The sequence below is a fragment of the Solenopsis invicta genome, chromosome 13, assembly GCF_016802725.1.
Source record: "Solenopsis invicta isolate M01_SB chromosome 13, UNIL_Sinv_3.0, whole genome shotgun sequence".
NCBI lineage: Eukaryota > Metazoa > Arthropoda > Insecta > Hymenoptera > Formicidae > Solenopsis > Solenopsis invicta.
The window spans coordinates 497,787-512,103 of NC_052676.1; the positions used below are offsets into that span (position 1 = coordinate 497,787).

A 14,317-nucleotide genomic window follows, 5' to 3' on the forward strand; every position below is an offset into this window, starting at 1 on the left:
TTATATATATAATGAAGTGTTATAATTATATACAATTGGTTAATAGATAAAGATTATTTGTTTTCGTTAGAATTATGATAGAATTACGATTCTATAAAATAATGAAAATATAATAGAAATCTTATAGGAATCTGTAGCACATTATTATCTATAAAATTGTAATGTAGGCATAAATGATATTAATACAGTACGGGACAGAAATATCCATGTACTAACCAGATATTAAATTATTTGATGCGGTTGAGTTATGATTGAGCGTGTTCGCACCGGTATGATTGACATGCGGATGAACAATCACGGAAGCTGTCAAAGTGTGACCCGCGGGATGACCGATTCCATGAGGTACTGTGCCACTAGGTGGTAGAGTGGTTCTCGGGGGTACTGCGGGTGCTGGTGAAGCGGGTCCGCCACTTTTTTCCGGGCTCTTCGATAGGGGTCCGGAGGTTCCGCCTGTCGGCCCTGATGCGTTTGTCGGTTGGCTTACGTGCAGCCGGTTCCTCAGGGTCACCAGTTCCGTGCTGAGGCTCCGCAAACGCTGCTGTAGGTGCACCGCTTCGTTCGATGAGGAAGCATCTTCAAGAACCAAACAGGAAACTTCTTTGAGATATATACGATGATACCAATGCACTTGAATGAAATAATTCTTTAAGCTCTCACTCTCTCTTTCTTTCTCTCTCTCTCTTTCTCTCTCTCTCTCTCTCTCTCTCTCTCACTCATTGGAATATAACATAAAATTATAAAAGTGAAAGAGTATTATAATAAAATACTTAATATTTTATCTAAAAATCTTTACAATTCAATACAATAGGATTGTGATTGATATGATGTATATTTTCTATTAATAATTTATATCAAGTTAGGAATATTGGGATTTAATGGATTACTTCAACTCACAACATGTTAATTAATAATACTATTTAATATCTTTTTAAAAGTATTTATTAGATACATTAAGGAAAGAATTTCTTAAGAATTATATAATTAAGGACACTTGTCGAAATCACCAGATATATATTTTCTATATGCAATTTGTTTCTTCTGGTCTCGTTTTAATGTTCTCATTCTCAATTTTATTTCTTATTATCTTGTTTTTATTCATCGCGCGTGTGCGCGTTCTTTCGAGTCGTACACAGCTCTTCGGGTACCGTTAATCTAAGATACAATAGCGGATAAGTTGAAATGGAGGAGGCTGCGCTCTCGATGGACTCTAAGATTTCTCTCCGTCACCTAAGGGAGGTCGAGCGCTGTTGCAGTCGATTGTGTAGTCACGTACCATGCACGACTGATCAGTGCGTTATAGTCATTAAATATGACCTTGTATTATATCCTGATAAGTATTTTTGAGAATATTTCAATTTTTTAGAAAGTAAGTTTTTACTAAAAAGTATAAATTATACAAGGACAAATCAATTGATTTATATATGTGTATGTAAATTAAATAAACTTGATTACTCTTATACAAACATAAAGCATACAAACATTGATATTGTAAAAATATCGATATATTATTTGAAATCATTCATGCTGAGGAGAAATGAAATAATTTATAAAGTCATGAACAGTGAAATGGAATTATTCGTAAAGCTATGAGCAGTGAAATTATTTATAGAAGAATCATGTTCAGACAAGCTCTACAGAGCTATCTGCGTAAAAAAAAAAACGAATTTAGAAATTTATTGTTACGTGAACATAATAATATAATATGCTTAAATGTATTTTTAATTATTTATGTATACAAAGTAAACGCTCAAATAATAACAGTAGTAATTTACGTCATTCATTTTTAATAATTTGTGCTCTTAATTTTTATCTATAATAGAGAAAACTCATGTTCTAAAAACTGTACTAATTAGAGTTAGAGTTTTTATTCTCAGTTTTATTAAATTCTGTATTTTACTTTAGTTAATTAAAATCTTTAATTAGTTACAATATCAATGTTTATGATTTTTTTCAATAAAAATAATACTTATCGTGTTTATGTCACAAACACAATTAAATTTTTTTTTTCTTTGCACCTAAACGATGTTTACGGACAGACATCAGTCAACGAGTTAGTCAAACAGTCAAAATCAATTGTCAACTGAAATAGTATTTCAACAGCTATTTTCTGCAGTTGATTCCAAGTGCAATTGAAAGTTTCTTCAAAGTGCTCTTTTAGAACACGTTTTCTTCCTTTTTTTGCGAACACTAAGTTCTTTTAGTCGAAAGACATACAATACCCAGTGCTCGATTCGCACTGGGGAATTAGTCGTTGTTCCATATCAAAATCGGCGAATACGAGATTAGTTACGTAATTGGTTCTTTGAAATCACGAAGTAAATTGTTTAACGCGTACGACACTTTATTTTTGCTTTTATGATACATTTACTATGAGATCATTCTAGTATCTAGAATCTTTATTAATTATAATAATGCTTATCAATTTAACTATGTAAAACAGGCAATGCATTGAAAGGATTGAAAAGGAAGATGTTTCGGTTACAAAGTTACATGTGTAAAAGATTATAATAAACAAACAAAAACATGTCATGCTATTTATATTGATAGTAGGAAAAAACTGTTATGGTACGATACATTGTTTCTATATGAAAATTAAACACGATAAAGGGAGAAACAGAAATAAAAGTTGATATTCATGTTTTTATTGTTTTGATAAAATGCATTTTTAATTACTTGAAAAAATATTTTATCCAAACAATAAAAACATGAATATCAACTTTTATTTCTGTTTCTCCTATTATCGTATTTAATTTTTTTTTAAATAAATCTTTTAAGAGGACACGTGTGTGTGTGTGTCAATATACTATAAATAATAATAAACAATAACAAAAACTTAATTTTTTTCCTGACTTTCCAAGCACCTTGTAAGCGGACAGGTCCTACTCCGCGGGGATTAAACTGTGCAGGTACCTTCGGAAGCTGAACGCTCCTTCGAGAAGAAAACAGGTTCTTTTTAGTCTTATCCTTTTCACGGCACCGCTTATACTCTGTTTGTCTTAACTCTTTTGACTAATGTTCTATCGAGTTATGTTATTGATTTGTCCTAGATTAATTTGTTTTTTATTCTAATTTTGCAGATACATAATTCTCGTTAAATTTATTTTGGATACATTGAATCTATGATTCTTTAAACTGTATAATCCGATTTATTTGATTTGTGAATCAAAAACTACTGTCATCGTCAAAGGATTAAGTTATCTTCATATATAAATTATGCATATTTTATACTCACATACTCATATATATCAAATATACATGTATATATGTATGACGAAATTTCAATTGCATTATTCATATGATCTATATCACAATATCCATAATTGGTAGGAATTATAATATTACATAATTTTCCTGCATGTTTGATATTATCAAACTTTATTATTAATTTGACATCCACATATATTGTTTATACATAAAGAATTAAAGTAATTAATCTGAATTCTAGGAATTAATTTCTACTTTAATAATTTCAAGGATTTAATACACATTTTTATCTACAATACAAGCAAAGGTTCATAAATTTAAGCACAAAAAGAGAGAGAGAGGTTAATTTTTATATCATATATTTTACAATTTTAAAATTTCAATAATCTTTTTTTACAATTTCTTTTTATGTTAAAATTAAATGAATGAGATGTAAAAAAGTTATTAATAAATTGAATAAAGAAACTTTTTATTATGACTATAGGTTTATAAAATCAGAATAACAAATATGCGGAAAATACAAATTCCAAAATACAATAAAAATCTAAAATACTAAAAATGATAGACTAGAAAATTTTAAAGAAAGATGGGATAGATAAAACAGATTAAAGAAAAGAAAAACGAAGTAAATATTGTCCTAAGTGCACCGTTTACTTTGACACAGGCAAAGAGATAACGAAAGGGCGAATTAATTGCGGCAGGTATTCTGCATTCCTCTCTTGTACGCGCAGATTACCGAATCGCGGTGAAATTAATGGCGACGACCGCACGTATGTCGAAACTTAAATCGTAATTAGACGCAGAGGCTTATCATAACGCGTGATCCATTTACAAATTTAGTCGATGTATTTTTCTCTGAAAATTTGCGCAATAGTTTATTGCTATTTTCGTAATGAAACATTAATTTAATTAAGTATGAATGTACATTTTATTTTATTTGTCTTATTTTTTTTAGGGCATTGAAAATTGTTCCATATAAAACAAATTCCAAAATAAAGTTTAAAATATTAAAAATAGAAAAATTTGTATCTTATATTTTTGACATTATTTCAAATTAAGTAAGAGAGAGAATTAAATACAAATTAATATAATATTTAACACAATCATAAAAATTCCCAAAAGATTATCTTTCGGAAAAAGTTTGTAGTTTGTAGTTGTATTTATCAAAAACTCATCAATATAAATTACATTCTCAAGCATTGCAAAAGACAAGTAAAGATTATCGGAAAATATAAAGAGTTTTCAAAATAACATTTCCACTGAATGGAAGGATGCTACAGAATATATGGAATAAATAAACGACTGTCAGATCCATGTGTCGAGTCTTGATAAAATGGTAATTTCCCACGATGCCAATTCGCCGTGGAACTTTGTAAATGTTACTCTACGAAGTGGCAATAAACATAACGATCTTGAGCATTATCAAAACAAGAAGTCCTATTTAGGATATATGATATATACAATATAAATATTCTATATAACGTATATATCTAATCTATATATCCTCTGTGAGGTTTAATTTCTCTGATGATAAGCTATATCGAATAGTAGTTTTAATTAATTAATCAATATTATTTACTTTTTAATTTTTCATATATATGCATGTATGTGTATGTGCGTGTTTAAATATTTATATAAAAAGTCTGTACTCTTTTTACTTTAAGATATTAGATAAAGAGTTTTCTATTGTTCTTTGTATAACGTATTTCATGATAAAAATTGTAAGGATATATTAAAAAAGGGCATTAGAAATTTTGAGTTAGTCTTTTAGTTAATTATTAAACGCATTTGTATTATTTTCATTCTTTTATAAAATTCTTAAATATGCATTAAAAGTTATGAGTTTGTCGTTTAGTTAATTACTATATACATTTATACTATTTTCATTCTTTTACAAAGTTGTTAATAAATATGCGCACAAACACACACACAAATGTATTTGTGCAACACAGTATGATCTAAGTATATGAGTATGCATGTCATTTACTTTACGCACACGTGCGCTTGCCGCACATGGGAGCAGTTGCAGCTGGATGCACCAGTGTAGGCCATTGCCCTGTATAAATCCCAGCGAGAAAAGATATTTTCTTTGTTATTACCGATCGTAATAAGAAATGCTTGTTTCTTCACATTATAATGTTTATATAATATTCACAAATAATTTATTAAATAATCTAAATTTTAAAATTATCAAATACTTAAAGTGATTTTTTTTGGCAATTCAAAAATTCCAAACAAATCTATTTAAATAAATATGTTAAACCAAAAATTCAAAGATAGAATCAAAGAATTCTAAAAATATTACTTTTTAAGAATAATAACTTTATAATATTAATTAATGTGCGCCCAATGTGGAATGTAAATAATATTTTTAAATTATAAATAATGTTTAGAATTTTAAAAGTATTAAAGTTTTAAAATAAATTTGAAATATAGAGAAGAGGGAAAAATCCTAAACACAATCTAAATACTCTCTGTTTTTTTAATTGGAACTATGTTTTAAAATATGTAATTAAGATAATAATTATAACTATATCATATTTATTATATATTATGGAGTATACAATTAAATTATTTATCAGTTTTATGTAATTTTTATTGCTTGAAGAAGTTAATAATGACAAAGAAGTAGAAGGTATTTTAATTATATCTCATCTTCCCACTTTTTCCGCCTAATTACTCAAGAAGCTCGTAATTGTGAAGGACGCGCTATAATGAAACAATAGCTGTAAGGATGTTTTAGACTGCAGAATAATGACGCTTCCGAGTTTGGAAACAATCGAGTAAGAAAGTTAGCTTGATTTTGTGCGTGGCTCTTTTTATTTTTCAAAAACTTACTAATATATTTAGTACACTGTCAGAATCGAAAAGTTCAGCATTTGCAATGTAAATGTTGTCATTGATATTAATTATCTAATTACAAAACAATTGATAAAACAGAGTATTCAGATTTAGGAAAAGTGAGTTTCTATAGAAATGAGATAGATTTAAAGAATATTTAGAATTACATAATATGCTTTAAAAGCTAAATAAATATTTTTAGTTATAGAATAATAAATCATTTACGTGTAATAAAATTGTACATATAAATATATATATATATATATATATATATATATATATATAAGTTATGGTGAACATTTAAATTAAATATTATCTACATTCAGACAACTAAATTAAAAATCTCACATTCAAAATTTTATTTTAATTTAAAAAATAAAAAAAAACGTTATCAGTTCTTTCTATTTTAAAATTTAATCTAATAAAGTTTTTGAATTATAAATTAAAAATTATATATATACAAATACATTATTGATCACAAAAAATTAACAGCGAAATCAAGCGACATAATAGCACACATAACAGCAGTAAAATATGAGATTCTATGTAATAGTAGTAAAAATACGTAAATACTGTTTATGGGACAACTTAATGTACATGATGCAAATTTCTGATTCCTGTCATCGCATAAATTTTTTATAAGAGACTTTTAATCTCTGGGTACAGTTAAGAATGCTGGTAATCAAAAAAGAATAGCCGCGAAAATATAAAGAAATTGTATTACTTTAACTGTAAAGCGTAGGTAACTTTTATAATGACCACCGCAACTTTTCATTTTCAACCTGGCAGGGTCGTACTGCTTTGGAGTCTAATGTCTGCATACTTAAAATCCAACGGTTTATCTCATAAATTTTTGTTGCTAGATAAAAAATCTATTAACCGAACATTGTAATTTACAAAATGGAAAAATTAAAACTTTAATGACTGTGGAAACGGATGAGTGAACATATTTTGTATCTTTGGAAAAATTCTTAATTATGGATCAAGCTTTTCATATTTATTATCTACAAAACTGTAATATAGTATATTGATACATATGTATAAATATATTTTAACATATTTATTACACACACACACACACACACACACACACACACACATAATAACTTTTTCAAAATATGTATGTATGTTGAAGAAAGCACAAAAATCCAGAAGTTAATTGATCTTGAGGACACACACACACACATACACACACCCACACAAATTTTTAAATTCAAAGATTTAAGACTTTATAGATTATAAAAATTAAGTGCGCATTAATAGAATAAAGATTTTAAATGTTTGAAAATGGAACTTAAATATTTTAAAAATAACAAAATTAAAAAAAAGTTTTAACTGATAAACGATTGACGTACTTCAATGCACAAAAATCATAAATTTAAAAATAGAGATACTGTAATGATATAAAAAATAATGGATATAATTATATTAAAAGAAAAAGAAACATGGATTTTAAAACACGATCATACGAAAAGTCAATCAATTAAGGATTTAGTATGAAGGATTTAGTATGAAGATGCATAAATTAAGAATAAAACCAAGGTAATTTTTGGAATTTAAAGATTAAAGGTTTTAATAAGCAAGAAAAATATTTTAAATCATTAACTGCATGAGAATATTGTCACAGCTTTGCAATTTTGTACCTTGTAGCTTCTTCTCGGTCTCCCAGAACTTCTGTAGCTCAGTAAAATATTTGTCCAATATGAAGACTTTGGAAAGACCGAGGGTAGCCATTTCAGGTGTTCAAGTCCTAATCTCGTCCAGAATTTTTCTAAAACTTCTTAGATTTTTAATAACGTTTTTGCGGGTCTAATGAGATAGGACATCTCGGAATTCCCGCGTCTTCGTGTCCTCGGAGCACTCGTCACCGCACTCACACATCTTTCACCGTAAATTTTCCAACGTTGAAAACACTCAAATTTACATCACATTGCACTATAAAACAATACTTATTATTTTATCGAAGGTTTTAAACACTAATGCTTAAGAATTAAAATGTTTGAGAGATTTCCAATAAATGCGCTTTATGTTAAATTCTCAACACTGGAAGATTCGAGAGAGAAATAACACTACAAGCAAATCCACAAACAAAGACTATTGATCAATTTGGATGAATACATTGACATTGGCACAATATTTTACGAGTGTAAACTTTGTTAAACGGCCTATGCACTATTGGACATGCGGAGAGTGCCGAGTCGTCGCGTTCAACTGGGCGTCATTGTTGCCTGAGACCCACCTTCTGGGCCTTATTTCTCCTAAAGCGTCTTCGCCGTAACTCCAACGCGTAAGGAACCGCGAAGCTTACCTAGTCCTCAGGTAGTTAGGTGGAAGGTACCACGGACATGCCGGGGTCCAGGATATCTGCCGAGTAGAGTTGGAGGGAGGTGGAAGGTAAAGAGGAGAGAGAGAGGAGAGGACTGGTCTCCGACTGGACCGCTCTGCACGAGGCTGTAGAAAAATGACTGCAGCCCTAGACTCACCTTAAGCAGCTCTCTCGACCTCCACGACTCACTGCGCGGTTTATTATGCGCCTTGCTGATCTACTCGATGAAGCTTCAAACGGGAATTGGACATCGTGTAGCAACATTTAACGCGAAATTTTAAATTTTAATACAAATTAACCGTAATTTCTCAACAATCCGTAATAGTACATTTCAAAAACTCGAGTAAAAATAGATAAAAATGAGTATTGTAGTAATATTTGAGTATTGGAACATAATAACAAATAACAAAGTACTTACAAGTAAAATTAAGAAATAGAAAGTAATAATGAAATGTAAAAAGAAATAGTTATTGCAACTATTAATATTCAATACCAATAATTATTGAGTTATTATTAACAATGGCTATGGAATAAATAATAATGGATCGATCATGACATTATACGATGAGTCAAAGCGCTTGAAGAAAGTTGAACATATGATATACAATTAAATATGCACGTGCACGCGCAAGTGATTTAAATTTTTAAATACTGAGGGTATGCATATGTATGTCATTCATCCCTTCCAACACAAAGTCAAAACATCTGTTTAAAGACAGGCATCTTTCCTATATCCACATTCAAGTCACTTGTTGCTGGCGAGCGTTCATCCACTGACAAGCAGCCATTGAGTTCCCCGATGAGCACGACACGCGATACATGTCACCTGACCTATCTACCCAATGAATGGCTGCTCGCAAGGCAGCCAAAGCAGCTGAAGAGAGAGAGAGAAAGAGAGAGAGACACGAGTCTAAAAGAAGGTTCGTGCTCTCGTTTGCCGGGCCGGGCCGGGCCGAGCCGAGCCGGGCCGGGCCGGGCCGTCGAAAAAGAGAGGACGAACGAAGCGATCGATCTTCATGGCATTCCCGAAGCGCCCTTGCTCCCTTTTTCGCCGGAGCGACGAAAAGAGAGAAAAGCGAAGGAAGAAGAAGATTCGTAGCACACTCAAGAGGATCCCGAACGGACGTTCCGAGGCACGTTCCGCCTTATAATTTTGATCTACAGCCGCGAAAGGAATCCAACATGGCTGTGCCGCGGTGAGCTTACCCTGTCGTAAACAATGCAACATCATCGTCATGAGAGAACTTTCTCACTCCTCTCTTCTCTTCTCTTCTTCCTTCGCTCGCTTCTTATCTTCTTCTGGGCCTAGCTTCCCCACTTCTCACGCAATGAGCCTGTTCTTCCCCACTCGATGTGATGTAAACGGGGGAAAGGTTTCACGAGTGGTAATACGGAGGGAGGAAGGCCCTGACAGGGGCCGACGACCACTATGAGTGGATCCCTACCACCAAATGCACTCGCTATCGACGAGTATGCGAGAAGTTAACTTGGTTCGCTTCGTTACCGTTGCGAAAACGGTAAGAGAATGAGTGAAAATTGCTGATTTAATATAAATGACTAATCTTATTAATTATTAATTAAAAAGAAAATTATTTAATTAATAATTAAAAAGAAAATTATTCTTTATTTATATACAGTTCGTTAATACTATTTACTTATTAACTTAATACAAGACATTATTGCTTCTAATTATCTGTGATTTAAATATCAAATTTAAAAATTTTTTACTATTACTCACTTATTGATAAATATTTAAAGAAATAAAAATTTACTATTTCTATTTCTATATTTATAATATTTTTAGATTTTTATTTAAAATTGAATCATTACTCCCTTATTAGAAAAAATACTAATAGATTAAATAGAATTATAACAACTACTAACATTTTTAATAGAATTAAATGTTAAAATTGTATGTTATATTTTGTTCTCAACAATTTAATCCTAGAAGATAGATAAATCATTGATCATTTATGATGGAATTAATTTCATTATTTAACAAATTTTGAAAGTTTTAAAACTAAGATTCAAAATTCTATAATTATTTTAATACGTATAAAGAGAAAAAGAAAACAATTTTTAATCTAAAATATGATAATGCAATGTTGAATATTTCTGTTGAATCGATTTAAGGCATAGCTCTCTGCCGGAGGAGAAAGAGGATTCGTTCTTTGCTGCGAAATTCAAATCTCTCTGTAGAAAACCGGTTTCGATGTGAACGAGACGGTCTCGAATGAAAAACAGGCCCGTGGGGCCTTTCGCAGGTTCAATTCGTGCTAACTTTGTGTCGATAAGGCAGAAGACGAATATGTCTTCAACGGACTGCTAGCACAATCTGGCGAAACGATCCGAAGATCGTGATTCTGCTTCGTTTGATACTGTACCGATCTTTGAAATACGGTCTTTGGAAATGTGCTCTTCGCTCGAATAATCTATTACCGATCTGAAAAGTTATCCCGCGCTTCTAGATGTGTCGATTTGTATTCGTTCGAAAGATATGTGTGTATATTGAAGATAATTATATTTTTTTTATAGGATCTATACACACTCGCAAATAAATAAAATAAAACCATATCTTAGATTATCTATAAAGTGATTTTGAAAATAATTAGTTTTTTTATCCTCTAGAGAACCGGAAGTTAATATATTGGCTTATGACGATTTAAGTAAATTTTATTGCTTTTTTTATATTTATATACACTTATACATTTATTACGAAGTAAATTACTGTAATTTTATTTAATATTGTTTATTACTTTACCACATCTCAATTTCAATATAATGCTTTTGTAATCGTTTTTTATAAAATTTTTTACTGCAAATGCTATTAAATAATTCTAGAAATATGTAATAATATAAAGTTTAAATATGGACAAACAAATTTAATTAATATATTGATTCTGAAGTGTCACTTCTTTCTTAGATCGATGCAATTATATAGTTAACAAAATTCTAAATCTAAAATTGTAAAAATCGTCCAAAATATTTCGGGCCTCAAGAGGTTGATGATTTATAGATCTAATAAAACTTTATAGTGTCAATATTCTATTCCAGATTCCGTGGTACTCTTATTATTTCTTATTAAATCCATTGGCATTAATATTTTATATCATAAATATTAAATGTATAAAATGTAAAACATTGCTATTACTAAAGGTTAAAAGTTACTATTACATATAAACAATTGAATTATTTTTTTCTTATTTATAAAATAAAACATGTGTTATGAAAAGTGAAGAGAAACTAATAACAAAAATCTGACAGTTAGTAATACGTAGATAGAGTCTGAAAGTTTAGTTAGATATAAATCTAAAAATAATTTTATTTGAATTATCAGTGTAATTATATTGAACGCTCAATTTCGTTAATAGAATGACAAAATTTCTTTGTCACGCTCAAGTATTTTTATAACATAATTATTTTAATATAGTCTAACATAATTATTTTCAGATCTGTATTTATTTTCAATTAAACTCAATTTTTAGATATTTTAACAGAATCAGACGTTTTTTTCGTCTATGAATCCACATTCACATCGAGTTGAAACGAATGAGATGAAAGGGCTACAGTTTCGTTGCAGATTCGTGAGGCCTTGGGGAAGCTCATGGACCCATCCGTCAACGACTGACACCGAACCAGATACGTTTTTATTTTCTTTTCTTTGTCTTTCGCTCTCTTCATTTCTGATCTGCTGTTCTGTATTCCACATAATCAGCAAAAGGAAAATTTTTTGAATGAATCTTACCCAATCAAAATCATAAAAATTTTAACGTCTGAAAATTTATAAAAATCAGTTATTGGCATCTCGATTTTGTTTTACAAAGATCAAGAATTAAAAAATTTTAATTCTAAAATTTTTTTCAAGAATAGAATAAATTTAGATCTCTTATATTTAAAAAAATATACAAATTTCTGGTTCTTAAACTTACAGATGCAGGTATTTGCGGTATTGCCGATATATAGAGATAATCAGTCGTCAAAGTTTTAGATAACTTTTTCATGTTTTATCCTTTTAAATTTTAAATCCTATCATCTTCTTTTTGTTTTCCTCTGTTTCCTCAGGAGCATGTATCTTCTGTTTCCATCTTGCGTAAAAGATTCTGGTTTCAAATGCTTTCGCTCTTTTTTTTTCTTTTTTCTTTGAGGTCTTCCGTCTTCTTTCTACCCTTTTTTTATTTTTTCTTGATACAGACATTATGCAGATTTTGCTCTACTTCTTTCATTCCTCTTTTATTTTTCGCTTGTCTTCCTCCTTCGTTGCGAGCACGAAATCGTATGTTGTCGAATGTTCAGTTGTTGATAAATCGAAATATTAATAATTTATTAAACGCGAGTATTCGTGCAATGGATATGATATTTTTTAAGAAATATTCATCCTTTTCTTATATTGTATCGATTTGCATTCGTAATGTGGCTACAATATATGTAGTGTAACGTGTACAGAAATTATTGTACGGTAGTGTTATCTATTATTCAAACTTTCGTTAGTCGATTCCATTTTTTTTTACTTTGAAACAATTTTTGTATCGTTTCGTAAAAAAGTTTCTTTTTGCGTTCTCTAACTTCATAGTACATACAAAGCACAAAAGTTAATTTTGGACTAACTTTTAAATTTATGTTTTATGCGAACGCTCATTAACTTATATTTAAAAATTAGAGTTATGAAATGCTTTTGATCTAGCTGTAATTTTTCAAGCTTAACTAAAGGCAAAAGCTGCTGTGACATAATGACCTTGGGGTTTCCTTTACATGGTTAAAATCGGAAATCTGAAGAGTGATCCATCATTCGACGTCATCCTCGTGCGAGACACGGCGCGATATAATTTGTTCGCCCCATTACATATTGAAAAGCTGTGAAACTCGATCGGTTGTGGTCTAGCTGATATTCAGGGATTATGCTGGTGACGAAGAGACACATCTCGATCACTGATCGCGATAACAGAAATCGTCTGTCGTAACTCGTCTTTAGAAAATACGCACGTTGTACTAACAATAAGTTACACATTTTTTCTCAATCTTACAAATATATTTAATTATAAATGCCTTAATATTTATAAAGTTTTCAACAGCAACTTCTTAATATTGAAATTTCAGAAAACTTTAATTTAAAATTCTCTTGATTAATTAATTTTAGAATTTTGTGTAATTGAATAACAAACTTGTTACTATATAATAACGATAAATAAAGCTTTAAAAAATTTTTGGAAGCCATATTGAAAATTCTAGAATTTTAAGCTATATGTATATTAGATTTTTAGATCTTGTATTACTATTCGAGCGTCTCATGTATAAAAACAGAAAATATATTTATAATAATAACAAAACAATAATCTTATAATAAAACAATATTAATATAAAATGTTTAAAAGCCAAATAAAAAACAAATTAGAAAATGGAAGATAAATCGGAAAACAGAGGGATCTGTATCATCCCCTTGAGAGCATGGTACCCGGTTACAGAAACGATTGGAGTTTATATTGAGAAACATGGTGATGAGACGCGTTATTAATATTACGACGAACGTACTTCAGAATACATCGAGGCTTATCTGTGGCCTCCTGTGCCTCTTCCAAAGACACGCAGCCGCATGCTTTAAGTTCCAACACGGGTACACGGCTTATCTCGTTCAGAGAAGAAGCTACGGCGGCCATAGCAGAAAATGAGATTCGCATAACCGCACATCGATGCGCCTCTATGGATAGAATAAATGGTGGCAGGATCCGGCGCAGTCATCTGAATGATTTCTAGCGACGTAGATTTCAAGATTATTTGCGTGGCAAATACGACATTATGAAGCGATGTAGAGAAAGAGATATAAAGAGGAATGAAAGATTCCCTTTGTCTGAAAAAAGATTTAAATTACGTTATTTACTAAGAAAGCTATTTAAAGAGATTATATAGAAAGATTTGAACAATAAGATAAAACCTGTCATGGAGTTGGATAAT

General features: G+C 30.2%; 1 protein-coding gene and 1 long non-coding RNA gene across 4 annotated transcripts in view; one reads left to right on the plus strand and one right to left on the minus strand.

Moving 5' to 3' along the window:
• LOC120359389 overlaps positions 1 to 14,317 on the plus strand; it is a 197,216-nt gene that overhangs the window by 17,841 nt on the left and 165,058 nt on the right. The gene's annotated exons all lie outside the window — the stretch shown is intronic.
• LOC105199595 (unconventional myosin-IXa) overlaps positions 1 to 14,317 on the minus strand; it is a 43,372-nt gene that overhangs the window by 8,671 nt on the left and 20,384 nt on the right. For 2 of the 3 annotated variants that reach the window (XM_039456696.1, XM_039456695.1), the window contains one exon: positions 217 to 573. In XM_039456696.1, the coding sequence (XP_039312630.1) occupies positions 217 to 573 (357 nt within the window). Of the gene's footprint in view, positions 1 to 216; positions 574 to 7,688; positions 8,828 to 14,317 lie in introns of those variants that run through there. The other variant, XM_039456697.1, reaches the window with a different exon arrangement.